The sequence below is a fragment of the Salmo trutta genome, chromosome 38 (assembly GCF_901001165.1).
Source record: "Salmo trutta chromosome 38, fSalTru1.1, whole genome shotgun sequence".
Classification (NCBI taxonomy): domain Eukaryota; kingdom Metazoa; phylum Chordata; class Actinopteri; order Salmoniformes; family Salmonidae; genus Salmo; species Salmo trutta.
In genome coordinates this window covers 6,682,958-6,710,488 of record NC_042994.1, presented here as the reverse complement: position 1 = coordinate 6,710,488, position 27,531 = coordinate 6,682,958, and the positions used below count along the sequence as shown (strand labels likewise).

Genomic DNA, 27,531 nt, shown 5'->3' with positions numbered 1-27,531 from the left:
AAGAGAGGAGAGACAGGTACATGATGATTAGAAGAGAGGGGGGACAGGTACAGGATGATCAGAAGAGAGGGGGGACAGGTACAGGATGATCAAAAGAGAGGGGGGACAGGTACAGGATGATCAAAAGAGAGGGGGGACAGGTACAGGATGATCAGAAGAGGTGGGGACAGGTACAGGATAATCAGAAGAGAGGGGGGACAGGTACATGATGATCAGAAGAGAGGTGGGGACAGGTACAAGGATCAGAAGAGAGGGGGGACAAGTACAAGGATCAGAAGAGAGGGGGACAGGTACAGGATGATCAGAAGGGAGGAGGGCAGGTACAGGATGATCAGAAGAGAGGGGGACGGGTACAGGATGATCAGAAGAGAGGAGGACAGGTACAGGATGATCAGAAGAGGGGGGACAGGTACAGGATGATCAGAAGAGAGGGGGGACAGGTGCAGGATGATTAGAAGAAAGGGGGGACAGGTATAGGATGATCAGAAGAGAGTGGGACAGGTACAGGATGATCAGAAGAGAGGGGCACAGGTACAGGATGATCAGAAGAGAGGGGGACAGGTACAGGATGATCAGAAGAGAGGGGGACAGGTACAGGATGATCAGAAGAGAGGGGGACAGGTACAGGATGATCAGAAGAGAGGGGGACAGGTACAGGATGATCAGAAGAGGGGGGGACAAGTACAGGATGATCAGAAGCAAGTGGGACAGGTACACAATGATCAGAAGAGAGGAGGGACAAGTACAGGATGATCAGAAGAGAGGGGGACAGGTACAGGATGATCAGAAGGGAGGAGGACAGGTACAGGATGATCAGAAGAGAGGGGGACAGGTACAGGATGATCAGAAGAGAGGGGGACAGGTACAGGATGATCAGAAGAGGGGGGGACAAGTACAGGATGATCAGAAGAGGGGGGGGACAAGTACAGGATGATCAGAAGAGAGGGGGACAGGTACAGGATGATCAGAAGGGAGGAGGACAGGTACAGGATGATCAGAAGAGAGGGGGACAGGTACAGGATGATCAGAAGAGAGGAGGGACAGCTACAGGATGATCAGAAGCAAGGGGGACAGGTACACAATGATCAGAAGAGAGGAGGGACAAGTACAGGATGATCAGAAGAGAGGGGGACAGGTACAGGATGATCAGAAGAGAGGAGGACAGGTACAGGATGATCAGAAGGGAGGAGGACAGGTACAGGATGATCAGAAGAGAGGGGGACAGGTACAGGATGATCAGAAGAGAGGGGGACAGGTACAGGATGATCAGAAGAGAGGGGGACAGGTACAAGGATCAGAAGAGAGGGGGGGACAAGTACAGGATGATCTGAATAAAGGGGGACAGGTACAGGATGATCAGAAGAGAGGAGGGACAAGTACAGGATGATCAGAAGAGAGGGGACAGGTACAGGATGATCAGAAGAGAGGGGGACAGGCACCAGGATGATCAGAAGATAGAAGGACAGGTACAGGATGATCAGAAGAGAGGGGGGCAGGTGCAGGATGATAAGAAGAGAGGGGGACAGGTACAGGATGATCAGAAGAAAGGGGGACAGGTACACAATGATCAGAAGAGAGGGGGACAGGTACAGGATGATCAGAAGAGAGGGGGACAGGTGCAGGATGATCAGAAGAGAGGGGACAGGTACAGGATGATCAGAAGAAAGGAGGACAGGTACAGCATGTTCAGAAGAGAGGGGGACAGCTACAGGATGATCTGAATTAAGATGGACAGGTACAGGATGATCAGAAGAGAGGGGGACAGGTACAGCATGATCAGAAGAGAGGGGGACAGGTACAGGATGATCAGAAGAGAGGGGGACAGTTACAGGATGATCAGAAGAGAGGAGGGACAGGTACAGGATGATCAGAAGAGAGGGGGAAAGGTACAGGATGATTAGAAGAGAGGAGTTACAGGCACAGGATGATCAGAAGAGAGGGGGACAGGTGCAGGATAATCAGAAGAGAGGGGACAGGTACAGGATGATCAGAAGAAAGGAGGACAGGTACAGGATGATCAGAAGAGAGGGGGACAGGTACAGAATGATCTGAATAAAGATGGACAGGTACAGGATGATCAGAAGAGAGGGGGACAGGTACAGCATGATCAGAAGAGAGGGGGACAGCTACAGGATGATCAGAAGAGAGGAGGGACAGGTACAGGATGATCAGAAGAGAGGGGGACAGCTACAGGATGATCTGAATAAAGGGGGACAGGTACAGGATGATCAGAAGAGAGGGGGACAGGTACAGGATGATCTGAATAAAGGGGGACAGGTACAGGATGATCAGAAGAGAGGGGGACAGGTACAGGATGATCAGAAGAGAGGAGGGACAGCTACAGGATGATCTGAATAAAGGGGGACAGGTACAGGATGATCAGAAGAGAGGGGGACAGGTACAGCATGATCAGAAGAGAGGGGGACAGGTACAGGATGATCAGAAGAGAGGGGGACAGTTACAGGATGATCAGAAGAGGGTGGGAGAAACAATAAATAAACAGTGATGGTGAGGTTAACAGGGGAGGTGAGAAGAGGATGAAATGTCAATAATAAAAAGAGGAAAGGGCAAGGAATGAGAGGCAGGAGCTCCAGGGAATTTAGATAGGCTAGCAGAGAGAGAGAAATGGAGTGAGAGAAAAGGAGAGAGAGAAAAGGAGTGAGAGAAAAAGGAGGGCAATGAGGGGAATCCATTATGGGAGGGCAAGGTGAAGTGGAGAAACTGAAGAAGGGTAAGTGTAGTGAAGCGTGAACAAAATGTGGACGAGAAAAGTAAAATAGTCCAGATATAGGAAGAGGGAGGGAAGGGGGTTATCAGAAGACAAATAGATTGAGAGAGAATGAGAGGGTGAAATGGAGAGATAGATGAAATGACCAAAACACATTAGAGGGAAAAAAGTACAACACAATAGAAAAGTATGGGCATGGAAAAGGGAGGGGGACAGAGAGATATGGACAGCGGAGAAAAAGAAATACAAGACAGACAGGACATACAGTACAAAGCCTCCAGCACATTATATATAGAGTAAACATAACAAAGGTTAATGTACCCTTAATTCATTCATTAAGGTATACCCTTAATATAATGTCAGCTATCTGAATGATGTGAATAAAAACAATAAATTACAGAAGCTGATTAAGCTGAGCCACAGGTATTATGATGCTTATAATGTAGCAGGCGTAAAATAAACACCTGAGTGGGGTCGATGGAGACCGGAAGCATCAGGTTCAGGCTTTGCCTCTTTTCTGCTTTTCCCCTAAAACCGGATGCTTCCATTTTATAGATGCCATGAAGGTCTTAGACATTTTCTGCCCTAAAAGTACAATTTGAGCTCTGTTTTTAATCCAGATATTGGTCTGTTTTTAGAAGAGATATTGGTCTGTTTTTAAAAGAGATATTGGTCTATGGTTCTCATAGGATTTTGAGCTAAGGGCATGACACCCTAAACATTGACGTCTATATTCAATAGTGATCACAGGAGGCTGCTGAGGGGAGGACAGCTCATAATAATGTCTGGAATGGAGAGAATGGAACTGTATCAACCACATGGAAACCACGTGTTTGATATGTTTGAAACCATTCCATTGATTGCGTTCCAGCCATGACTATGAGCCTGTTCTCCCCAATTAAGGTGCCACCAACCACCTGTGATGGTGATATAGCTCTATAGTTTTCACAGTATTTTGAGTTGTTTCATGAAGGAGGTAATGGTATAAACGGCTAAAGTTGAATTTGGCATCAGTACTCAAGATATGATCAATAGGAGAGAGGGATTACAGTATAGGGTTGTGTATTTGGTTGAGGTGGATCATAGTTGTCTTACAGTATTTTAAGCTGTTTCCTGCACGGCACGGTGTTCCTCATGCAGGTGCCACTGAGGGGGTCCACGTCCTCCACGATGACAAAGGGAGCCTCCTCCAGCGTCACGATGGACAGGTGGTCGTCCTCCCGGGCCTCCCATCGGAGAACAGCTCGAACCTGGGCCACACGTGGTACTTCATGGACAGGGAGCTGTTCTCCCACTTACCCACCTGGGGATGGGAGGAGGGAAGAGAGAGAGGAGGGAAGAGAGAGAGAGGAGGGACGAGTGATTGGGTGGTGTGCATAATCATAAATAATCAGCAACAGATAAAACAGACAAATAAAGAGAGAGAAAGAGAGAGAGGAGGAAGAGAAAGAGAAAGAAGAAAGAGAAAGAGCGAGAGAGAGAGAGAGAGAGAGCGAGAGAGAGAGAGAAAGAAAGAAAGAAAGAAAGAAAGAAAGAAAGAAAGAAAGAAAGAAAGAGAAAAGAGAAAAAAGAATGAGAAAGAAACAGAGAGCAGGAAGAAAAAATAGTGAGAGAAATCAAAGAAAGAAACCAGAGAAAGAAAGAGAGAATTAGAGAGAGACATAGAAAGAGGAGAGGAAGAAGAGAGATACTCACCTTGTCCCAGCGTCTCTGCTTGTCTAGCAGGGTGATGACTAGCTTGGGATGCATCTGGTATCCATCCTCACTGAACGACAGGTTACGTCCCTCGAACGTCACGTTCATCAGATACCTGCGGGGAAACAATGGTACTTTAGTTATTACACCATTACAACACGGGTTTAAGAATGTCTTAAAGCTGCAGTCCTTAACTCAAACAACAACAATAACCTGCGGGCAAAACACCTCACAATGTTGTTACTGCTATAAGAGTAACTGGATGTAAGGTGTTACCCACTAAACACTCTAATATACTGTATGACACATTGAGGTTTCACACTACAGTAACATTAATACACTTGACTAAAATCAGAAGGTGCTCATATACAGGGCGACTTACAATAGCACGGGTGTTCCACAAAAAGATTAAGTAAAAATGGTGCGTCAATATTGAATTTTAAAAGGCTGTTATATTAAATGAAGTGCCCTTTTAATATAGACCACATGGAGAAATCAATAAATGAAAGATTGAGCATTTTGACACGTCCCTCCGCGCACCGTCTGTGACATTTTAACACGCTATGTCATTATAAAGCCCTAGTTACTTTGTTGCTTTGACAAAGTCATTTCTTAACATTAGTATTTATTTCACGTGATTAGTGATTCATTTACGTCTGTCCCTTTACGCATGTTGAAACTAATTGATTTGTGAAAACAATATTCTAAAGAAACATGAATCATCTAATAGTCAAATCAAATCATATAATGAAAGCAGGTGAGCTGGCTCTACCCTTTTGGGCAATTTTCTGGTGTTTTGTGTTGGAAAACTGAGCGGGTTGTGCATTAACCTGTCAACCTTGTTACAGAGTAGAAATGTTTTAACACTTTCTATTCTTTTTGTGAAGCTTGCATTCAGTTGCCACTCCCTGATGCACATAACAAGCTTCCATTCCCCCTGTCACAAGGGGATTTATGGCTGATTTCAAATGAAATCGTCAACCCTTTTACGGTAAACCTTGTTACAGTCATTTTCTATTTGAACATGTGCTCTTTATGTTAAAAATATGTGAAATCAAACGTTTTTGGGGACTAAGTTAAACTTCGCCAAAAGGCAACGAATTGGTGGAATGAATCAACTGCAAAACCTAATGTACACAGTGGAAATGATAACATGGTTGCAGAAACACACACAAATGCAAAGAAGCCATGAAGGCATTGAATTTGAGAACCTGTTGTTGTATGTTAATGTTCTGAAGGTTGCTTGGTCAGTTTTTTGACCTGTATTTAACTAGGCAAGTCAGTTAAGAACAAGTTAAGCCACCGTAGCACAGATGATCCACTTTGAGAGTCTGTAACGCACACGTCTGACAAAGAGAGAGAGAGAGAAAGAGAGAGAGAGAGAGAAAGAAGAGAGAGAGAGTAGAAAGAGTAGAGAGAAAGAGGGAGAGAGAGAGTAGAGAGGGAGAGAGAGTAGAGAGAGTGAGAGAAAGAGAAGAGAGAGTAGAGTTGAGTAGAGCGAGAGAGTAGAGAGAAAGAGGGAGAGAGAATAGAGAGAGAGAAAGAGAGAGGAGAGAGAGCCTGAGGAGAGAGAGCGCGAGGAGAGTAGGGAGTAGTAAGAGAGGAGAGAGAGAATAGAAAGACAGTAGAGAGAAAGAGAGAGAGAGAAAGTAGAGAGTACAGAGTACGGGAGAGAGCGAGAGTAGAGAGAGAGAGTCATAATGTATAAAGTGCTTGTGTGAATAAGTATCAGCATGTACTGTGTGTGTCGACAAGTGCGTGCCACTGCCAGATAAACTCAAATCATTCTCCCCCACCCATGACCTGCACCCTCGCTTTCTCTCTCTCTCTCTCTGCTCGCTCTCCTTTCTGGTGTGTTGCTGTCTCCATGGCAACTCTCTGCCTGCCTCCGAAACAATTCTAGTCCAGGAAATAAATAAATACTGGTCTATAAATGAGACAGAGAGAGAGGGAGGGCAGCAATATGTGGAGTTAAATGTGTGCTTAATGAGATTCCTGTGACAGTTAACTGGCAGTAACAGAGAGAGAGAGGGCACCAGATCATTTCAACAATGAGGGGAAAGAACAATGGACAGATGATGATGAAGATGACAAAGCGAGATCTGTCTGTCCTACTACACCTTGTTACTACGCAGTATGTATTTGACTAAATCTAACACACCTTCAAAGCGCTCTACGCATCCAATACAGAGTGTCCCTGAAATGTCTGCCACGTAAAGTGTAGCACTGTACTACTGTAAAGCACGTGTAACATGGGATTAGCAGTAGGTGCCTAACATTAGAATTTGAATCGTGAAACCAAAAAATGCAACGCCAACCAAAGGAATACCCACTTGTTGCCACCCATGTTAACCAAGCTGACCATGTTCAGGTGCAGGTGTGTGTGGAGTGTGGCGCTGGACTGAACTGACTGTGACATGTGTCAGTCACCATGGGTGACATGTATGATTGTTAACAAAAACCCCAACATAGAAAGACTCCCCGTCATATGTAATGTGTTGCCATGGTGCCCAACAACCACAGCGATTTTCAAGCAATCTGCTGCGTTGCCATGAGAACAGTCATCTCACCCGAGAGAGTGGGGGATGACAGAGAAAGAGAGATAAGAGAGAGAGACAGTAAGAGAGAATGAAAGAGTGAGATAGGGGGCATCTTTTCTTTTCTTTTTTACCCAGTCTACCACCCAAGCCGTTACAGATGCACAATTGAGAGCATCCTGTCGGGCTATATCACCGCCTGGTACGGCAACTGCACCGCCCACAACCGAAAGGCTCTCCAGAGGGTGGTGTGGTCTGTACAATGCATCATCGTGGGCAAACTACCTGCCCTCCAGGAACCCTGCAGCACCCGATGTCACAGGAAGGCCAAAAAGACCATCAAGGACAACAACCACCCGAGCCACTGCCTGTTCACCCCGCTATCATCCAGAAGGCGAGGTCAGAACAGGTGCATCAAAGCTGGGACCGAAAGACTGGAAAACAGCTTCTATCTCAAGGCCATCAGACTGTTAAACAGCCATAACACAGAGAGGCTGCTACCTACATACAGACTTGAAATCATTGGCCACTTTAATAAATGGATCACTAGTCATTTTAATAATGCCACTTTAATAATGTTTACATATCTTGCATTACTCATCTCATATGTATATACTGTATTTTATACCATCTATTGCATCTTGCCTATGCCGCTCTGTCATTGCTCATCCATATATTTATATGTATATATTCTTATTCCATTATTTTACTGTCACGTCCTGACCAGTAAAAGGGGTTGTTTGTTATTGTAGTTTGGTCAGGGCGTGGCAGGGGGTGTTTGTTTAGTGTGTTTCGGGGTTTTTGGTTTATGTTCTATGTTTTCTATTTCTATGTGTTTTTTCTAGTTTTTCTATGTCTATGTTAGTTTTGTCAATGACCTCCATTCAGAGGCAGCTGTTTGTTGTTATCTCTGATTGGAGGCCATATTTAGTTGTGTGTGTTTTCACTTGTGTTTGTGGGTGGTTGTTTCCGGTTTAGTCTGTGCACCTTACTGGACTGTTTCGTCGTTTGTTTTGTGTAAGTGTTTTGTTTTTCCTTCATTAAAAGATGATAAATATACCCGCTGCATTTTGGTCTACCTACAATGACGCTTGTTACATTTACTTAGATTTGTGTGTATTAGGTAGTTGTTGTGGAATTGTTAGATTACTTGTTAGATATTGCGGCACTGTCGGAACTTGAAGCACGAGCATTTCGCTACACTCGTATTAACATCTGCTAACCATGTGTACGTGACCGATTTGATTTGATTTTGATTTGAACTCCTCTCTTTCTGTCACTTCTTTCGACAGTCTCACTTACAACAAGCAGAGTAGATACACTTGAGTCTATATCAATGATTCCATCCAGTCCTACATTAAACAGAGAGATAAATATATTGATGCAAGCTGGGAATATAACTGTACCAGGCAGTGCCATTTGTCATTTTGTAGCCATGCAGTATTGATGTAGCTTTTATGCGTCATGTGATGTGTCCCCATGTCTGAATTCCCCCAAGACTAAGACAAACAAAAACACAATCGACTGGAGCTAACAAAACCTAATGCTTTATCCTTGCCATACAGTACGCAGCCGCTAGCATTATGCCTCTCGCTTACCAACCGTTCAACTAAAAAATACAGAGAGAGAGAGAGAGAGAGGTAAAGTTATACTGTGACTAAGGAAAAAAACACATAGGATTTTATAGCCTATACAGTAACTCAGACAGACTGACAATATCTGATCAGTATCACACTCTGAAAGCATCTCCATGAAGCAGCCAAAATGTGTCTGCTTTAAAGTGAGCCCACAACTTGTTCACACGATCCGGTGGTGTGGAGAGTCACGCTGTGAGAGTCTCCATCCCAAATAGCACAATCTTCCCTACATAGTGCACTACTTTTGACCAGGGCCCATAGGCCTCTGGTCTAAAGTAGTGCACTATATAGCGAATAGAGTACCATTTGGGGCGCAGACAAAGGATTGACGGACAGACATGTCATTCTTAGGTAGCCGGGTGGATTTGGAGGAAAACTCTCTTGCCTACCAAACGGCATCCTATTCCCTACATTCAGTAGTGCACTACATTTTACCAGGGCTCTGGTCAAATGTCAAATGAATAGGGTGCCATTTGGGACACTTTGAGACGGGGCTTATCATATCCGCCCTGGACAGCAGGTTGTATGGGGAGACACGAGTCTCTCATGTTTTACAGGTTGGTATCTTCCTATCCAGACGATAGTAATACTGTAGCTTCACCTGGGTTGTGGTCAGTAGTAGGGCACACAGTAGAAAAACGTTTTGCAACAGAACACAAACATTTTTTTTAATCAGAAATGTTTAAGTAGTACCTCTCAATTTCACTCCATTTTCTTCCTATTGAACACAACCCATAGTACCTGAAGCTATTTGTGAGCCTTCAAGAAACTGGCTGGTACTGAAAGGTACTGAAAAACTCCACATGGCTATTTGTCAACATGTCAACTTGAATGATGAACAACAGCACACAATGTGTTGACATGCAGCGTTATCAAGATGTGTCCCCTACTTGTGTATTAGATATTGTGAACAATGATGTATTCTAAATGCATTGCCTCACACAAACAGCATATTGTCAACATGCCAAGGTTATGTATTTGTGTACATTGATCTGACAGACTGAGCATTTCAATAATTAAGGGACTGTATGGACTACTGATTGGTTGTTCCAATGGCTTGTGGTAAATGAATGAGTCATTAATAAGAGAGACACAGAGAGATATTAATTCATGTTTATCTATGAATAATACTTTGCGTCTATATAGTAAATATGGACTAATTGTTTGGAGAAGGAGAGAGAGCAGAAAGGGGGTGAGAGAGAAGGTGTGAGAGACCGAGACAGAGAGAGAAACAGAGAGAGATGAATTAATGTTTATATATGAATAATATCTCACGTCTATATAGTAAATATGGACTAATTGTTTGGAGAAGGAGAGAGAGGGCGGGAAGGGGGGAGAGAGAGAAACAGAGAAAGGTTATGAGAGAGACACCGAGAGAGAGAGAGCGACAGAGAGAGAGAAAGGGCAAAACAGTGACAGAGAGAGAGAGAGAGAGATGAATGAACGTTTATGTATGAATAATACGTCACATCTATATAGTAAATATGGACTAATTATTTGGAGAAGGAGACAGAGCAGGAAGGGGGAGAGAGAGAAGTTGTGAGAGAGACCGAGACAGAGAGAGGGAAACAGAGAGTAGTTATGAGAGAGGCAGAGAGAGAGAGACAGAGCGACAGAGAGAGAGAGGTTATGACAGAGGCAGCAAGGGAGAGAAATATAGTGACAGAGACAGAGAGAGAAAGAGAGTGACAGAGAAAGAGCGAGAGACATATGTTTCCCGTGCCAATAAAGCCCACTGAATTGAACTGAATTGAGAGAGACAGAGAGAGAAACAGAGAGAGAGAAACAAAGACTGAGTAGCAGTGTGTAGTAGAGTTGAAAGATAGGAGATAACTAGTCTGATAGGGAGAGTGTCAGGGAAGAGGGGGTGCTAGCAGCTGCCTTCCACACACACACAATGCTTTCTAGAGGGAGAGAGAGGAGTGGAATGGAGGGCCTTCCGATTCAACTTCAGCTAATTGAAAGAGCTTTTTGGCAGGAATGGACTGCATAAGAGCAGAGGAGCGAACGGTGCTGATAATGAGAAACGGAAAGAAAGGGAGAGGAAATGGGAGTGAATGAGAGAAAGAGAGATTGGAAAGTGGGAATGAGGTAGAGGAAACGGACAAAGAGAGAGACTGAAAAGGAGATAAAGGGTAACATAAAAGAGTGAAAATTAAAAAGGAAAGATAGAAACCACAAAAGCGAAACCACAAAAGCGAGAGACAGAAAGATAGGGATGGGTTCTCTCATCCAGTTCTATAGGGTTCTGTCAAAAGGAGAGGACATTTTAATTCAATAGCCCAAAAGCGCAATGAAATAGTCCACTAAATACATCTCTACCCCAATAAACAGGACAATGATTTATAAGCCAACAAAATTATGGCTGTATTCTCTCATTCTATACCTCCACTCAGCCCTGAGATGAAGAGATGAGATTGGTTGGTTAGCGTGGAAACACCACAGCCGCCCCCAATGGCAGGGTCCCAGGTGTGTGTGTGTGTGTGTGTGTGTGTGTGTGTGTGTGTGTGTGTGTGTGTGTGTGTGTGTGTGTGGCAGCCATTTAGAGCTTCTATGATGCAGTCTTTGCCTGAATCAGCCTGAGGTAAAACCACTTTATCGGTGAAATAGGATGAGAATAACATGCCAGACGTACTACACGCATGAGAGACCTGCATGAGTGTTAGACCACCGTGGGCACTACATACTTTACAGTAGAGTGTTGTGTAGTACAGAGATGTGTGTTGTGTGTGTGTGTGTGTGTGTGTGTGTGTGTGTGTAGAGCACAGGAATAGAAACACAAATATCTAGATACTAAGCTTGTCACGCCTGCTCCCGCTCCCCCTCCCTGGCGCTCGAGGGCACCAGGCTACCCTTGTACACACGCACCTGTCACCATCATCAGCAGCGCTCATTGGACTCACCTGGACTCCTTCACGTTGTTGATTACCCCCTGTATATCTGTCTGTTCCTCGGTGGTGTTCCCTGTGTCTGCATTCATTGTTGTTATGTGTTCCTGTCCAGACGCTGTTCCTGTTCTGTTTCATGTCCGTCAGTTATTAAACCTTCACTCCCTGTACCTGCTTCTCATCTCCTGTGTCCTTGTCCCGGTTGGCTCGGCAGGTTCCCATCCCACGTCATGCTTCAGCCGGCTCGTCGGGCTCCTGTGCCTCAGCCGGCCCATGAGATTTCTTGTTTTGTTGGATTCCCCCGCTGATGGAACCGGGGGTGCCTAAGCTGGCTCGTCTGGCTGTCACGCCCAAGCTGGCTCGAGAGGTTTCCTTGCCACGGTTGGCTCGGCATGCTTCAGCCGGCCCATAGGGCTTCTACGCTGCAGCGGGATCGTCAGGCTGTTACGCCTCAGCCGGCCCGTCCAGCTCGCCCAGGTGGGACGCCGGGTGGCACCCCTAGAGGGGGGGGTACTATCACGCCTGCTCCCGCTCCCCCTCCCTGGCGCTCGAGGGCGCCAGGCTACCCGTCATCATACGCACCTGTTACCATCATTACGCGCAGCTGCGCTCATTGGACTCACCTGGACTCCCTCACTTTGTTGATTGCCCCTGCATATGCGTCTGCTTCTCTGTGTTGTTCCCTGTAGTAGCATTGTTTGTTGCGTTGTGTTTATGTCCAGATGGTGTTCTTGTTCCATTGCTTGTCTGTCTATATTAAACCTTCACTCCCTGTACCTGCTTCTCATCTCCTGCGTCGATCCTTACAAAGCTCACTTGAAAGGATGTAATATGTTATACTGAGTGACCGATGGAAAGGAAACGTACAGTTATGACTATAACTACTGTTCCCTGAAGGAGGGAATGAGGTATAACATACTATGGAGAGTCAACGACCAGTCATATTCACCTGAAGAACTGAAATCACACCCAACAGGCCAATCACACCCAGGGCTCGCATTAATTTCCTCAATTCAGTACTGCTCTTCAGCGAGCCCAAACCCCTTGACAGCGTGGGGGTAAAATACGTTATAGCTAGTTCCCTCCTTCAGGGAACAGTAGTTATATTCACGTTTATTTTCAGTCGGTCACTTGGTATAACATACTATGGGGAAATACAATCACGCCCCAAGCCGGCTAAGAGTGTACCAAACTAGGAGGCCCACTGTAGGCCAAGCACACACAGGTTCCACCGGCTCCAAAAAAGGGTTATAGAAGCCACATTTTTCTCGAATACTTACCCGAGAAGCCTGAACTGTCAGAGCCTCATGAGGCCTGAGCTGTCAGAGCCCCATATAAATCAAATCAAGGTCAAATCAAATTTTATTAGTCACATGCGCCGAATACAACAGGTTTCACCTTACAGTGAAATGCTTACTTACGAGCCCCTAAACTACATAAGGGACGCGAATGGCATTACCCATGTGGTTGATGAGGATCTCCATATTACAAATGTACGGTCCCTTACAAGACGTCCGCGAGTGCTATTAAAATAGGCCGACGACCTCAGGTCGTGCCCCAGGGCTCGGTCTTCCAGGAAGTCATCGAATAAAGTCCCTTGGCATTTGGTTTTCGTTTTATAACATTTGTAATTTTTGGTAATTTTTCCACTGTACTGGAAAATTCCACCAGATGGTGACTGGCTGCTTATTGCAAATGGACAAAACATCACCAAATGGACATGGGTGTTTCTCCTAAATGGAAAAGACTTTGAAGATGAATCTCGGTGAGCACAGGTTTGGCCAAATGGGCTTTAAGCCCAGAAACAAGATGGCGTCGAGGCCTCAACGCTTTTTAAATGGAGGCCCATTTTCTGGGATTAAAGGTCAAAAATGGTAATAGAGCTCTAATTTGACCACTTCACGTCAAAGTACAAAAACCTACACGTGTAAGGGAAAAAAGAACCAGCCATTTATCTATTGTAATTTACGAGAAATAATTCAATGTCCGTTTGGTGATGGTTAAAGTTTTTTTTTCAAACAAGGTATAAATCCAGTTGCGGCGTGTTCAGACGAATCCGTTAAAGCGGGTTTCGGAGCTCTACGTGATTTCTGTGATTTTCTGAACTCACACACACACACACACACACACACACACACACACACACACACACACACAGTCAATGTGGAGTGACACAGTGTGAGGCTTACGGACACACAGAGCCTGTGTTACGTTCAGCTTCCTGTGAAAACCGGAAGTGCCTTGAATTGGGGTCATAGGGGCTGTTTCGAAGGGTTAAAAAGGTCACATCTTTCCAAAATTTAATGTGTGATGAGGCAACCCTCATGAACTGTAAATCAGTAATTTCTCCCATCAGATGTCCAAGAAAAACTCACACACACACACAGCCAGGATGGAGTAACAGTGTGGGGCTTACAGACACACAGAACCTGCAATAGATACCGGTGTTCGCACCATCAAAGAACCGTCAGACCTAGAGCTCTGAAACTTTATATACATGTTCTAGAGCTTAAGTTGATAGTGCACAGTGAGTTATGTGGCTGTGAAAGGTTCTCAGGCCGAGAAACAGCCTTGTCTATTTGCAATGACTTCAATTAATTTTGAACGTTGCGAAAATGACGACATTTAGAAAAGTCCCAGAATCACAAGACTAGGTGCATTGAAACCGCCTCGGCCCATAAAGATGGACCCTAAAGTTTCTGTCCAATAGAGCTCTTTCAGGGACCCCGTAGCAACGCCGCCAAAAAAGTGCATTTTCAGCACCAATTAAGGTCGCTGCTCGGGCTCTGTATGACAGCTGGTGCTCTCATGCATGTTTCAGTGTTATTTGCCTCGAAGCGAGCACAGAAGTAGTTTAACTCGCCCGGTAGGCTCGTGTCACTGGGCAGCTCTTGGCTGTGCTTCCCTTTGTAGTCTGTAATGGTTTGCAGGTTGGTTTGCTTCTGGTTGGTGTATGTACGTACAGTCACTGTGGGGACAACGTCATCGATGCACTTATTGATGAAGCCAATGACAGATGTGGTGTACTCAATGCCATTGGAGGAATCCCGGAACATATTCCAGTCTGTGCTAGCTAAACAGTCCTGTAGCTTAGCATGTGCTTCATCTGACCACCTTTTTATTGATCTAGTCACTGGTGCTTCCTGCTTTAATGTTTGCTTGTATGCAGGAATCAGGAGGATAGAATTATGGTCAGATTTATGGAGGGCGAGGGAGAGCTTTGTATGCATCTCTGTGTGTGGAGTATAGGTGGTCCAGAGTTATTTTCCCTCTGGTTGCACATTTAACATGTTGATAGAAATTAGGTAAAACTGATTAAGTTTCCCTGCATTAAAGTCCCCGGCTACTAGGAGCACCACCTCTGGATGAGCGTTTTCTTGTTTGCTTACGGCGGAATACAGCTCATTCAATGCTATCTTGGTGCTAGCCTCTGACTGTGGTGGTATGTAAATAGCTACAAAGAATATAGATGAAAACTCTCTTGGTAGGTAATGTGGTCTGCAGCTTATCATGAGAAACTCTACCTCAGGCGAGCAATGGCTAGATATCATGCACCAGCTGTTGTTTACAAAAATACTTAGACTGCCGCCCCTTGTCTTACCAGACGCCACTGTTCTATCCTACCGGTACATCGTATAACCAGCCAGGTGTATGTTGATATTGTTGTCGTTCAGCCATGACTCCGTGAAGCATATAGGGAACCAGAACCTGCTGCAACTTGACTATGCGCACTACCATGCTGCCACTGCAGTCCATAAACCCCACAGTTCTAAGAACCATACTTCCCTTGTAAGCCTGGAATATCAGAACTCGTACAAGGAACCGCATGTCCAAAACAACATAACCCCTGTTGTGACTTGGTAAAGCAAAAGCACACGCTACATAGCAGGTCCACAGACTCCAATGGTTCAAACGGCGGCTCACACAGAGTGGCCAGGACCAAAGCCAGGTCCCAGATTGGTGCCATAGGCTCAGACACTGGTCTGAGCCGACACACGCCTTTCAGGTACCGCACCCCCAGAGGATGAGACCACTAGGTTGAGCTGTCAATCACTACATGACACACCGAGATAGCTGCCATATATGCCTCCAATGTGAAAAAGGCCCTGCTCAAAAAGTTCTTGCAAGAACATCAAAATGTCCACCAAAGAGTTTTGAAAAGGAGAAACTCCTTTAACCAGACACCAACCCTCAAATGCACGCCACTTATATGTATACAACCCTCTCGTAGAGTGTGTGACGCTCCAACTGTACAGTCGTAATCACATTCAAGGGTAAACACCTAGCCGTCAAATTCAACCTTTCAGGGGCCAAACCCACTGATCCCATATATTTGGTCGTGGGTGCCAAACTCTCCCATGCGCCTGGGACAATAGATCCCGATGACACGGAACCAGGGTTGTCTGGGCCAACGGGGAAACACAACCAGGGTTGTCTGGGCCAACGGGGAGACACAACAATCAACAACAGACCCTCCTGAAAGACCCTCCCCATGGTGGCTTGAATCAGATGTATCGGAGGAAGCACATAGCGCAGGGTACGAGGCCACTGATATGCCAAAGCATCCATTCCCAAAGGAGGGCCCAGATCCCTCATTGAGAAGAATAGACAACAATGTGCATTTTCTTGCAATGTTTAAGATCTACATTGGCTATGCTGTTCCGGTCCCATATCTGGGGAACCACCGAGGGGTGCAGTCTCCACTTTGTAGAGATAGGGCCGCCCCGTCAATGTGGAAAACTTCAAGAACTTTGAAAGTATTTTCAAGTTCATTCGCAAAAACCATCAAGCGCTATGATGAAACTGTCTCTCATGAAGACCGCTACAGGAAAGGAAAACCCAGAGTTACTTCTGCTGCAGAGGATAAGTTCATTACAGTTACCAGTCTCAGAAATTGCAGCCCAAATAAATGCTTCACAGAGTTTAAGTAACAGACACATCTCAACATCAACTGTTCAGATGAGTCAGTGTGAATCAGGCCTTTATGATCAAATTTCTGCAAAGAAGCCACTACTAAAGGACACCAACAATAAGAAGAGACTTGCTTGGGCCAAAAAACACATTTAATGGACATTAGACTGGTGGAAATCTGTCCTTTAGACTGATGAGTCCAAATGTGCGATTTTTGGTTCCAACTGCTGTGTCTTTGTGAGATGCAGAGTAGGTGAACAGATGATCTCCACATGTGTGGTTCCCACCGTGAAGCATGGAGGAGGAGGAGGTGTGATGGTGGTACTTTGCTGGTGACACTGTCTGTGATTTATTTAGAATCCGAGGCACTCTTAACCAGCATGGCTACCACAGCATTCCACAGCGATACGCCATCCCATCTGGTTTGCACTTAGTGGGACTATCATTTGTTTTCAACAGGACAATGACCCAATACACCTCCAGGCTGTGTAAGGGCTATTTGACCAAGAAGAAGAGTGATGGAGTGCTGCATCAGATGACCTGGCCTCCATAATCACCCGACCTCTCAACCCAATTGAGATGGTTTGGGATGAGTTGGACCACAGAGTGAAGGAAAAGCAGCCAACAAGTGCTCAGCATATTTGGGAACTCCTTCAAGACTGTTGGAAAAGCATTCCAGGTGAAGCTGGTTGAGAGATGCCAAGAGTGTGCAAAGCTGTCATCAAGGCAAAGGGTGGCAATTTTTAACAATCTAAAATATTCAATATATTTTGATTTCTTTAACACTTTTTTGGTTACTACATGATTCGATATGTGTTATTTCATAGTTTTGATGTCTTCGCTGTTATTCTACAATGTAGAAAATAGTAAAATAAAGAAGAACCCTTGAATGAGTAAGTGTGTCCAAACTTTTGACTGGTACTGTATGTATAGGAGAAAATTACACACTTCCTCCCCCACGCACGCACACACTTACACACATACACACTTCTTCTCATCCCACACCTCTCCCCTCGCTCTGCCTCCCTAGCCATACACACCAATAAGCTCCATAGCAGCTCATCATCCCAAACCACTTCCAGCACATTTTCTCATTACACCAGACCTCCTGTTCTGTCCTCTCCTCAGTGGCAGGGAGGGAGAAACACGAGAGAACCCTCCATTCAGAGGCTATATCCCCATGAGGTCAACCTGCCCCCCAAACAAGCAGAGAATGTGATACACAGGCACGCACGCGCTCACATGCACACACAGACAGACAAAGACATACACACACAGACATAGACACAACACCACACTTCCTCCCCAAACAGAGAGCGTGAGTCACTGAGCCTCCCCTGCTGTAGTCCATCACTGTCTGACAGCATGGCATGCAAATCTAGCATTACACTATCTGTCCTCCGGTGGCATGGATCCACCACGTTCACGAGTCACGCACATAGGGCCCACAGGGCATAATGTCTATTACTGGGGGGTTGGGGGGGGCAGGTTTTCCAGGAGTTAGGGGAGGAGGTGAGGGGTGAAAGGGGGAGGAAGGGGCAGCCAGGAGGGGGGTGGGAGGAGGGTAGGGGCATCTAAGCCATTAGGGTCACCATCACCTCTCATTCTGTACTTCCGCTCAGCCATGTGTGTGTGTGTGTGTCAGGTTTTGACAAGGGTCCCAGGTGTACTCCAGGAGGATGATTGAATGCCAGGCCCTAACTACCAACTCTGGGTCTCAGTGACAGAGAAGGAACTCCGATGGGGATTGAAATATTAATGGTTTTGTGTTTGTGTTATTTTATTCCTGTTGTTTGGAAGTTGCGATGAGGGACGTATACGCATAACTGCATCTGATAATAAAACAAATAAACATCCCAAAAATGTTATACTCTCACCCAGGTTGCTTATCTCACACACACACACACACACACACACACACACACACACACACACACACACACACACACACACAATAACAATAACTCACATATTCCAGTCCACAATCCAAACCAACCACAAAAAAATACAATTGTGTTTATTTTTAGAAAAGGAACGTGGACGATTGAGAGGGGAACTGCTTTTGTACGAGTATATATTGTCTAATAAGAGCAGCATTAATAATCCCCAACCCTTATTAGACTGTAAATGTAACTCAATCAGTACCCCAACCATTATTAGACTGTAAATGTAACTCAATCAGTACCCCAACCATTATTAGACTGTAAATGTAACTCAATCAGTACCCCAACCATTATTAGACTGTAAATGTAACTCAATCAGTACCCCAACCCTTATTAGACTGTAAATGTAACTCAATCAGTACCCCAACCATTATTAGACTGTAAATGTAACTCAATCAGTACCCCAACCCTTATTAGACTGTAAATGTAACTCAATCAGTACCCCAACCCTTATTAGACTGTAAATGTAACTCAATCAGTACCCCAACCATTATTAGACTGTAAATGTAACTTAATCAGTACCCCAACAACAGTGCTAGAGGAAGGGAGTCTAACACACACTCACACAAAACACACAGACACACACACACACACACACAGACACACACACACACACACAGAGACACACACACACCTCCTAACCTCCTACTGTTCTTTGGACCTCTTTTAATTTAATCCGTTTGTCCCCAAGCATTCAATTAGTCACAGAATCTATGAACAATGCAGGCACTAAAAGCAAAGCCCTATGAAGTTAAATGGAGATTAATTATTCATGTACTGAGTGTACTGTAATGTTCTGTACTGTAATGCGTCAGATAACAAAACAAGTAAATGAAGAAAGAAAAATATGTTTTCTTTCATGATTATTGTGGTTATTGTGGCTCAGTTGGTAGAGCATGTTGTGTGCAACGCCAGGGTTGTGGGTTCGATTCCCACGGGGGGCCAGCACAGAAAAAAAAAATGCATGAAATGAAAATGAAATGTATGTATTCACTACTGTAAGTCGCTCTGGATAAGAGCATCTGCTAAATGACTAAAATGTAAAATGTTGAAAAAGGCTGTACATATCCACCTCTCTTCAGGTTCTGCTGGGATGACTAAAAAGAGGACAATGTTCCTCAAAGGTATGTGTAGGTGTGTCTGTACTTTAAGGAAAAGGCTATACGGACACTCCTGACCTGCAAACTGATATTTCATTTCAGAATTGGCTAAAATTAGGTCAGGGTTAAGGTAAGTGTCAGTTTTAGATGATGGGTAGTCGTTTTGCGGGTCAGCAGCGCCCTTATAGTCTCTACCATACTATACTCTATGTTTCTACCCCTCTGTACCCCCATATCTAGGGCACTCACTTGAGCACTTCATTGGAGTTGCCTTGTTTGGAGCCCTTCTTGTTAGGGGTTTCGTTGCAGCCAGACTTGAGCAGTGTGTGTTGCCCCCGGTCCAGCATCATGGTGGAGGTTGCCATGGCGATGACAGCCACTGCATCCCGCACCCGAGCCTCCAAACTGTAGTCCCATTCGTCATACGACACCGAAATTAGCCCTGAGAGAAGGAGAGAGAGAGAGAGAGAGAGAGAGAGAGGGAAAAAGAGAAGAAAATGGGGGGTAGGGGAAGATGTGGAAGGATGAGGGGTGAAAAGGTGGGAGGTGGAGAGAGAGGTTAAAAGAGCCATCTCAAATAACAGAGGTGCCACATGAATTAAAAACTTGTTTGTAACTCCAAAATCCAACACCCTTTACAGCTGAGCTCACCCAGAGTAGGATGAAGTTTCCCAGAGACACTTATGTAAGATCAGTTTTGTATTTTCAATTTAAGGTTTAAAAGCTGGGTAGAATAAACTGTTCCTGGATCAGTATGCACCTTAACTTTTTACCCTTCTCCTGACCCCCATTCTAACCCCATCCAGAAACTACCTGTGGGAAACACGGCGGGGACATTATCGGCGTCGCCGGCCACTAGCGACGGTACGATCCAGGTGTACCCGTATCCCGTCAGTCCCACAGAGTTTGCCACCTCAAAGATGGTGTAGGCCTCCTCCTTGGTGCAGTAAAGCAGGTAGACAGGGCTCTGCAGCTTCTTCATCTGGTTCTGGATCTTAGCGTCTCCGTCATCCACAGACATGTCCAACAGGAGGACTTCTTCTAGCTCCCAGCCCACAAAACTGTTCTCTATGGTGCTCCGGATCTATGGTGGGGGAGAGGGAAAGGGGGGTGAAGGGGGAGAGGAGAGAGGGAGGAGAAGGAAGAAGAGAGATGGGAGGAGGAGGTGGAAGAGTGAGGGAGGATGAGTAAAAGAAGAGGAGAGAGGGAGGGAGGGAGGAGGAGGAGGAGGAGGAAGACGAGGAAAGAAAAGTATTGACGTTCTGTTCCAATATCCACACAAGAAACACCACTTGAAAAGTAAACAGTTTGTTTGTCTGTCTGGCAGTCTTTCTGGCTCCTCTCTTGGGTTTAGCTGTGCAGGTGTAAGACTAGTAGTGTGCCAGTTCAGCTCTAGGGTTGTACTTGAGCTTTAAGTCCTGGCTGTTTTCTAAAGAATGCTTTCAAAACAAAGGGAAAGGACCACAGGTTTGGTGTGGGGCATCTCTAATAGGGGTTTCATATGAACAACAGGTTTGGTGTGGGGCATCGCTCATAGGGGTTTCATAGGAACAATAGGTTTACTCCAGTGCTAGCCTCTCTACACTGGCTTCCTGTTAAGGCAAGGGCTGATTTCAAGGTTTTACTGCTAACCTACAAGCATTACATGGGCTTGCTTCTACCTATCTTTCCGATTTGGTCCTGCCGTACATACCTAAACGTACGCTACGGTCACAAGACGCAGGCCTCCTTATTGTCCGTAGAATTTCTAAGCAAACAGCTGGAGGCAGGGCTTTCTCCTATAGAGCTCCATTTTTATTGAATGGTCTGCCTACCCATGTGAGAGACGCAGACTCGGTCTCAACCTTTAAGTCTTTATTGAAGACTCATCTCTTCAGTAGGTCCTATGATTGAGTGTAGTCTGGCCCAGGAGTGTGAAGGTGAACGGAAAGGCACTGGAGCAACGAACTGCCCTTGCTGTCTCTGCCTGACCAGTTCCCCTCTCTCCACTGGGCTTCTCTGCATCGAACCCTATTACAGGGGCTGAGTCACTGGCTTACTGGTGCTCTTCCATGCCGTCCCTGGTAGGGGTGCTTCACTTGAGTGGGTTGAGTCACTGACGTGATCTTCCTGTCCGGGTTGGCGCTCCCCCTTGGGTTGTACCGTGGCAGAGATCTTTGTTGGCTATACTCGGCCTTGTCTCAGGATGGTAAGTTGGTGGTTGAAGCATACCCTCTAGTGGTGTGGGGGCTGTGCTTTGGCAAAGTGGGTGGGGTTATATCCTGCCTGTTTGGCCCTGTCCGGGGGTATCGTCGGACGGGGCCACAGTGTCTCCCGACCCCTCCTGTCTCAGCCTCCAGTATTTATGTTGCAGTAGTTTATGTGTCGGGGGGCTAGGGTCAGTCTGTTATATCTGGAGTATTTCTCCTGTCTTATAGGGGTTTCATAGAAACAACATGTTTGGTACGGGGCATCTCTCATAGGGGTTTCATAGGAACAATGATGAATAAGATATAGAACAGGAGAAAATGGATGCCATTTTTAAAATACTTTGCTTGGAGTGCCAGATGTGCAGGGTTTGAACATGAGACTTTTCTTTTAGTTCATTGCAACAGGCGAGCTCAATCAAGCACAGCCAAAGTACACTACATGACCAAAAGTATGTGGACATCCGCTCGTCGAACATCTCATTCCAAAATCATGGGCATTAATATGGAGTTGGTCCCCCCTTTACTGCTATAACAGCCTCCACTCTTCTGGGAAGGCTTTCCACTAGATATTGGAACGTGCTGCGGGGACTTGCTTCCATTCTGCCGCAAGAGCATTAATGAGGTCGGGCACTGATTTTGGGCGATTAAGCCTTGCTCGCAGTCGGTGATCCAATTCATTCCAAAGGTGTTTGGTGGGGTTGAGGTCAGGGCTCTAGGCAGGCCAGTCAAGTTCTTCCACACCGATTTCGAAAAGCCATTTCTGTATGGATCTCGCTTTGTGCACAGGGCATTGTCATGCTGAAACTGGAATGCGCCGTCTCCAAACTGTTGCCACAAATTTGGAAGGATAGAATCATCTAGACTGTCATTGCATGCTGTAGCGTTAAGATTTCTCTTAACTGGAACGAAGGAGCCCGAAACATGAAAAACAGCCCCAGAACATTATTCCTCCTCCACCAAACTTTACAGTTGGCATTATGCATTCAGGCAGGTAGCGTTCTCCTGGCATCTGCCAAATCCAGATTCATCCGTCAGACTGCCAGATGGTGAAGTGGGATTCATCACTGCAGAGAACGCGTTTCCACTGCTCCTGAGTTCAATGGCGGCAAGCTTTACACCACTCCAGCCGACGCTTGGCATTGCACATGGTGATCTTAGACTTGTGTGCGGCTGCTCGGCCATGGAAACTCATTTCATGAAGCTCCCGACGAACACTTCTTGTGCTGACGTTGCTTCCAGAGGCAGTTTGGAACTCAGTAGTGAGTGTTGTGGAGGACAGATGATTTTTACGCGCTACTCGCTTCAGCTTTCACCGGTCCCATTCTGTGAGCTTGTGTGGCCTACCACTTCGCAGCTGAGCCGTTGTTGCTCCTAGACGTTTCCACATCACAATAACAGCACTAGCAGGGCAGAAATTTGATGAACTGACTTGTTGGAAAGGTGGCATCCTATGACGGTGCCACGTTAAAAGTCACTGAGCTCTTCAGTAAAGCCATTCTACTGCCAGTGTTTGTCTATGGAGATTGGAATGCTGTGTGCTCGATTTCATACACCTGTCAGCAATGAGTGTGGCTGAATAACCGAATCCACTAATTTGAAGGGGTGTCCACATACTTTTGTATATATAGTGAATTTGAACTGATTTCCAATAGTATTTGAACCCAGGTCTGGTCTGCCTCACTTTGTTGACAAAGTCCTGGTATCCGGGGTAGTAGGTGGTGACGATGGAGAAGATGTACCAGTCGTATTCCTCCATGATCTTCAGCATGATGGAGGCCTGCTGCTCTATGGACGGGCCAAACTGGAAGAACATGGAGTGGTCGTCCTGCAAACACGGGGAAAAGAGAGAAGAAAGACAGAAGAACGGGACGTCAGGTCAATGGTCAAATGGAAATAATATGTAAAGGAGGATAGTACACATACAGTACATGCGTGGCCACACACACAAACAACATCTGGAGACTCAAGGGAGGTCCAGGGAGCTAGGGCGATGTTGTTCAGTCACCCATGAGGACATGATGGTTGAGATGCATTATTTATGGAACTAAGGGACTGGAGGGGACATCAGAGGAACTGTATCAGCTGAGCGTCAGGGGTCTATTTGTGTTCATGAGTTTGTCAGTGGGGGAGTGTGTGTACGATTATTAGTGAGTGAGTGTGAGCGAGATTGTGAGTGTGCGTGCATGTGTGTGTGTCCTCACAAGGATAGTAAAACAAGTAAAATTCTGACAAGTGGGGACATCTCACCGGTCACCACAAGGAAAAAGACTATTTTAGGTGTAGGGGTTAGGTTTACGGTTAGGGTTAGGGTTACAATTAGGATTAGGGTTAGAATTAGGGTTAGGGTTTAAGGTTAGGTTTAGGGGTTAGGGAAAATAGGATTTTGAATGGGAATCAATTGTTTGGTCCCCACAAGGATAGTAAAACAAACGTGTGTGTGTGTGTGTGTGTGTGTGTGTGTGTGTGTGTGTGTGTGTGTGTGTGTGTGTGTGTGTGTGTGTGTGTGTGTGTGTGTGTGTGTGTGTGAATCTGCTCATATGTACAGTGGGGTTTGAAATGATTGACACAAAGATAAGAAAATATTACTGTATAAAATAAATAATTCAAATACTGAGCTATACTGTATGCTAAACAAATGGAAAATTATATTATTTTATACTAATACAATTGCTCAGAGAATTAGATGCATTTTTTTCTCAAAAGGCAGGGGTCAATATTACTGACACCACTGTTTTCAATACCTCACCTTACAAGGAAAATGGCACTAAGCCTTTTTCCAAAATGTTTTATGAGTTGGAGAACACATTGGAAGGGATCTTAGACCATTCCTCTTCCAGGAAGACAATAACCCCAAGCATACATAAAAATCCACAAATAAAATGGTTATTAACTGGCCACATAATCAACTTTTTGCAATAGTTATGTCAGTTTCCAGACATGAAGCCAATTGAAAACATGTGGTTTGATTTGAAGAGGACAATCCCATAGACGCAGACGAAGGATATCAAGGATCTGGAAGGATTCTGTATGGATCCCTCCCAATGTGTTCTCCAACTCATAAAACATTTTTGAAAAAGGTTCAGTTTCGTTATCCTCACAAGGTGAGCTATTTGAAGGTATTGAAAACAGGGTTGTCAATCATTTTTAACCCTACCTTTTTGAGACAAAAAAATGATTACTTGTTGAACAAAATTTCTTTCTCTGAGCAACTGTATAAGTATAAAATAATGTTTGTTTTAGCATACAATATAGCACAGTATTTTAATTATTTGTTTTATATAGTCATTTTTTCTAATCTTAATCAAGGGTGTAATGTTGGACCCCACCGTATGTGTACACAGTGAGCGAGTGAGCGATACCGTTAGTTTGAGAATGAATATGTGTGACGTCAATACTATATCTGCATGTTCACGTGTGCATGCAAGCATGGCCTGCCTATGTGACAGCTCTGTACGTGACTCTGTGTGTATGGGCGTATCCATAGGTTGTGGCTCCATGTTACTCATGCAGCAGGCTGTGCTGAGCTCTCCCTGGCTCAGGTCTACTCGCTCCACTCCACATCAAAGCCCCCCCCCCCCCTGTTACATCTCCCATCTCCCCCACAGGGACAGATACGGCTTGATCCGTTAACTAGCTTCTGCTTTGATGCGGTAATCACATTCCATGTCAATGAGGGACGGAAGTGTGGAAGTAGAATAGGTGAGGTTGAGGGATTAATCCTGAAACGTTGACTTCACTTGAAATAACCGTGTTAAAATAATATGCTTGCGCACAAACGCATCACAGGCGCACCCTTAAACTCTAACCTTTCTATTGAAATCCATTGCTATTTTGACTAGGTTCCATATATTCTGAGGGTCATATGAATTTCAAAGGTGAGTGTTGTTGTATGTATGCTGTGTTTGTCCCTTCCCATAATTTCCTGTCAATCAACCGCAAATCCACGGCAGCCATTGACTCCTCTTGATCCTCCACATTTCTCAATCTATCCTGAGCCCTATCTCTTCACACCTTTATACACTTCTCTCTCTATTTTCTCTCTGTCCTACATTATTAATCCCTGTGCGGATACAGATATCATTTCATTTGAATACTTTTCCCCACTCTTTTCCTCTATCATTCTAGTCTCTCTTTTCATTCTCTTTCTCTCTTTTCTCTCTCTCTTTCTCAAATGTCATTCACTTGGATCAGCAGACACCTATTCCATTATTCATAGAATAACAGCTAATCAGTCTAATGTTCTCTTTAATATCCTCATCAATTCCCTGTTTTTTTTTCTCCTAATGGAATTACTGTCTGTCAGTGTTTTTTTACTCTTCGTGTTTATCTTCTTCACACCAAGTCCTAAAGCTCAATTAGCTCATGTCTGCGAGGTGCCAACCAGTGTCCTGCAGGGCCAGCAGGGCCAAAATACCTATTATTGTAACTCTCTGAAAAGTATTGTTTTAATTTTGACATGCTTTTGTCGGCATTGTGCTATGTGAGTTTGACTGTTTAGCTCGAAATCAATCGAGTGTTGTAGTGGCACCACTTCTGCTGCTACATAGCTGCATGTTGCAGACATTAGCTAAAGGAGGCTAGTAAAGTACAGTAGCTTAACTGACTCTCTATCACTATCATCATTATCCCGTTGTGCATAAAGATGACAGCAACCAGCCGCAGTAGTTATACAACCCTGTAACCTATTGCATCTCCCTGAGGATTTGTAACGTACTGTACTGTGATGAAGCCTAATATGTGAGAAACCCGTCTTTAACATAGTGACTCTAACACCTCAACCACACCTCACATCAACCACTCTGCAATGCATCTATAAATATATGCAGAGTTTAGTACACAAAAAAGGGCTTTCATCGCTTCCTTCTTTACAGTATGTCACCCGTTTCTATAAGATGCGCTGGGATGGGGAGCAGTGTTGAGGGCGGCTATTATTTAAACCTATTAAGACTCTGAAGTGTTGTGAGCTTGATTTATATCAGATTGTCACGGTGGCTTCGCCTGGCGTTGTCGGCGGAGCTAGCTGCTTCCTCTGCTGCGTCAATGTGTACTGTATGTATACTGTGGTGTGTGTGTGTGTGTGTGTGTGTGTGTGTGTGTGTGTGTGTGTGTGTGTGTGTGTGTGTGTGTGTGAGCAGTCTAAAGCGGGTCTGAAAGGATTTGGCAACTCATCTCCATGTCATGCCAGTGAAAGCCTGTCTCCAATTAGATTTGCAGGGAGAGAGCAACATATCAGCCCTCCGCTTAACAAGCCCTGGTGGGAGAGGATTGAGAGAGAGCGAGAGAGAGAGAGAGAGGGGTGATGAGAGAGAGAGAGGGAGGGGGGTGGCAGTTGGGGCTGAGCAAGAGATAGAGAGGAGTCTCAATTGAGAAAACAGGAAAAACCTAAGAACTCCCAGAGAGAGAGAGAGAGAGTAAGAACAAGAGAAAGATTCACAAACACACACATTCACACATTGAAGTAGCAGCTGCGTTATAGTAGACACATCCTTTCCTTCCTCTCCTTCAAACACTCCGTTTTCCCACTTCACTCCCCTCTTTCAATCCATCTTTAATCCTCTCCCCCCTTCCGACTATCTTTCCTCTATCTGCCTTTCCTCCATCTATCTATCTTCCCTTTGTCTTTTCTCCATCTATCTTCCCTCTGTCTTTCCTCCATCTATCTATCTTCCCTTTGTCTTTTCTCCATCTATCTTCCCTCTGTCTTTTCTCCATCTATCTATCTTCCCTCTATCTATCTATCTTCCCTCTGTCTTTCCTTCATCTATCTATCTTCCCTCTGTCTTTCCTTCATCTATCTATCTTCCCTCTGTCTTTTCTCCATCTATCTTCCCTCTGTCTTTCCTTCATCTATCTATTTTCCCTCTGTCTTTCCTCCATCTATCTATCTTCCCTCTGTCTTTCCT

At 45.1% G+C, this 27,531-nt stretch overlaps 1 protein-coding gene across 1 annotated transcript in view; it reads right to left on the bottom strand.

Annotated features, from left to right (window-relative positions):
- LOC115178076 (glutamate receptor ionotropic, NMDA 2B-like) overlaps window positions 1–27,531 on the bottom strand; it is a 122,319-nt gene that overhangs the window by 30,790 nt on the left and 63,998 nt on the right. The window contains 6 exon segments of the mRNA XM_029739114.1: window positions 3,824–3,959; window positions 3,962–4,031; window positions 4,424–4,538; window positions 19,689–19,881; window positions 20,253–20,523; window positions 23,310–23,453. Of these exon segments, the coding sequence (XP_029594974.1) occupies window positions 3,824–3,959; window positions 3,962–4,031; window positions 4,424–4,538; window positions 19,689–19,881; window positions 20,253–20,523; window positions 23,310–23,453 (929 nt within the window).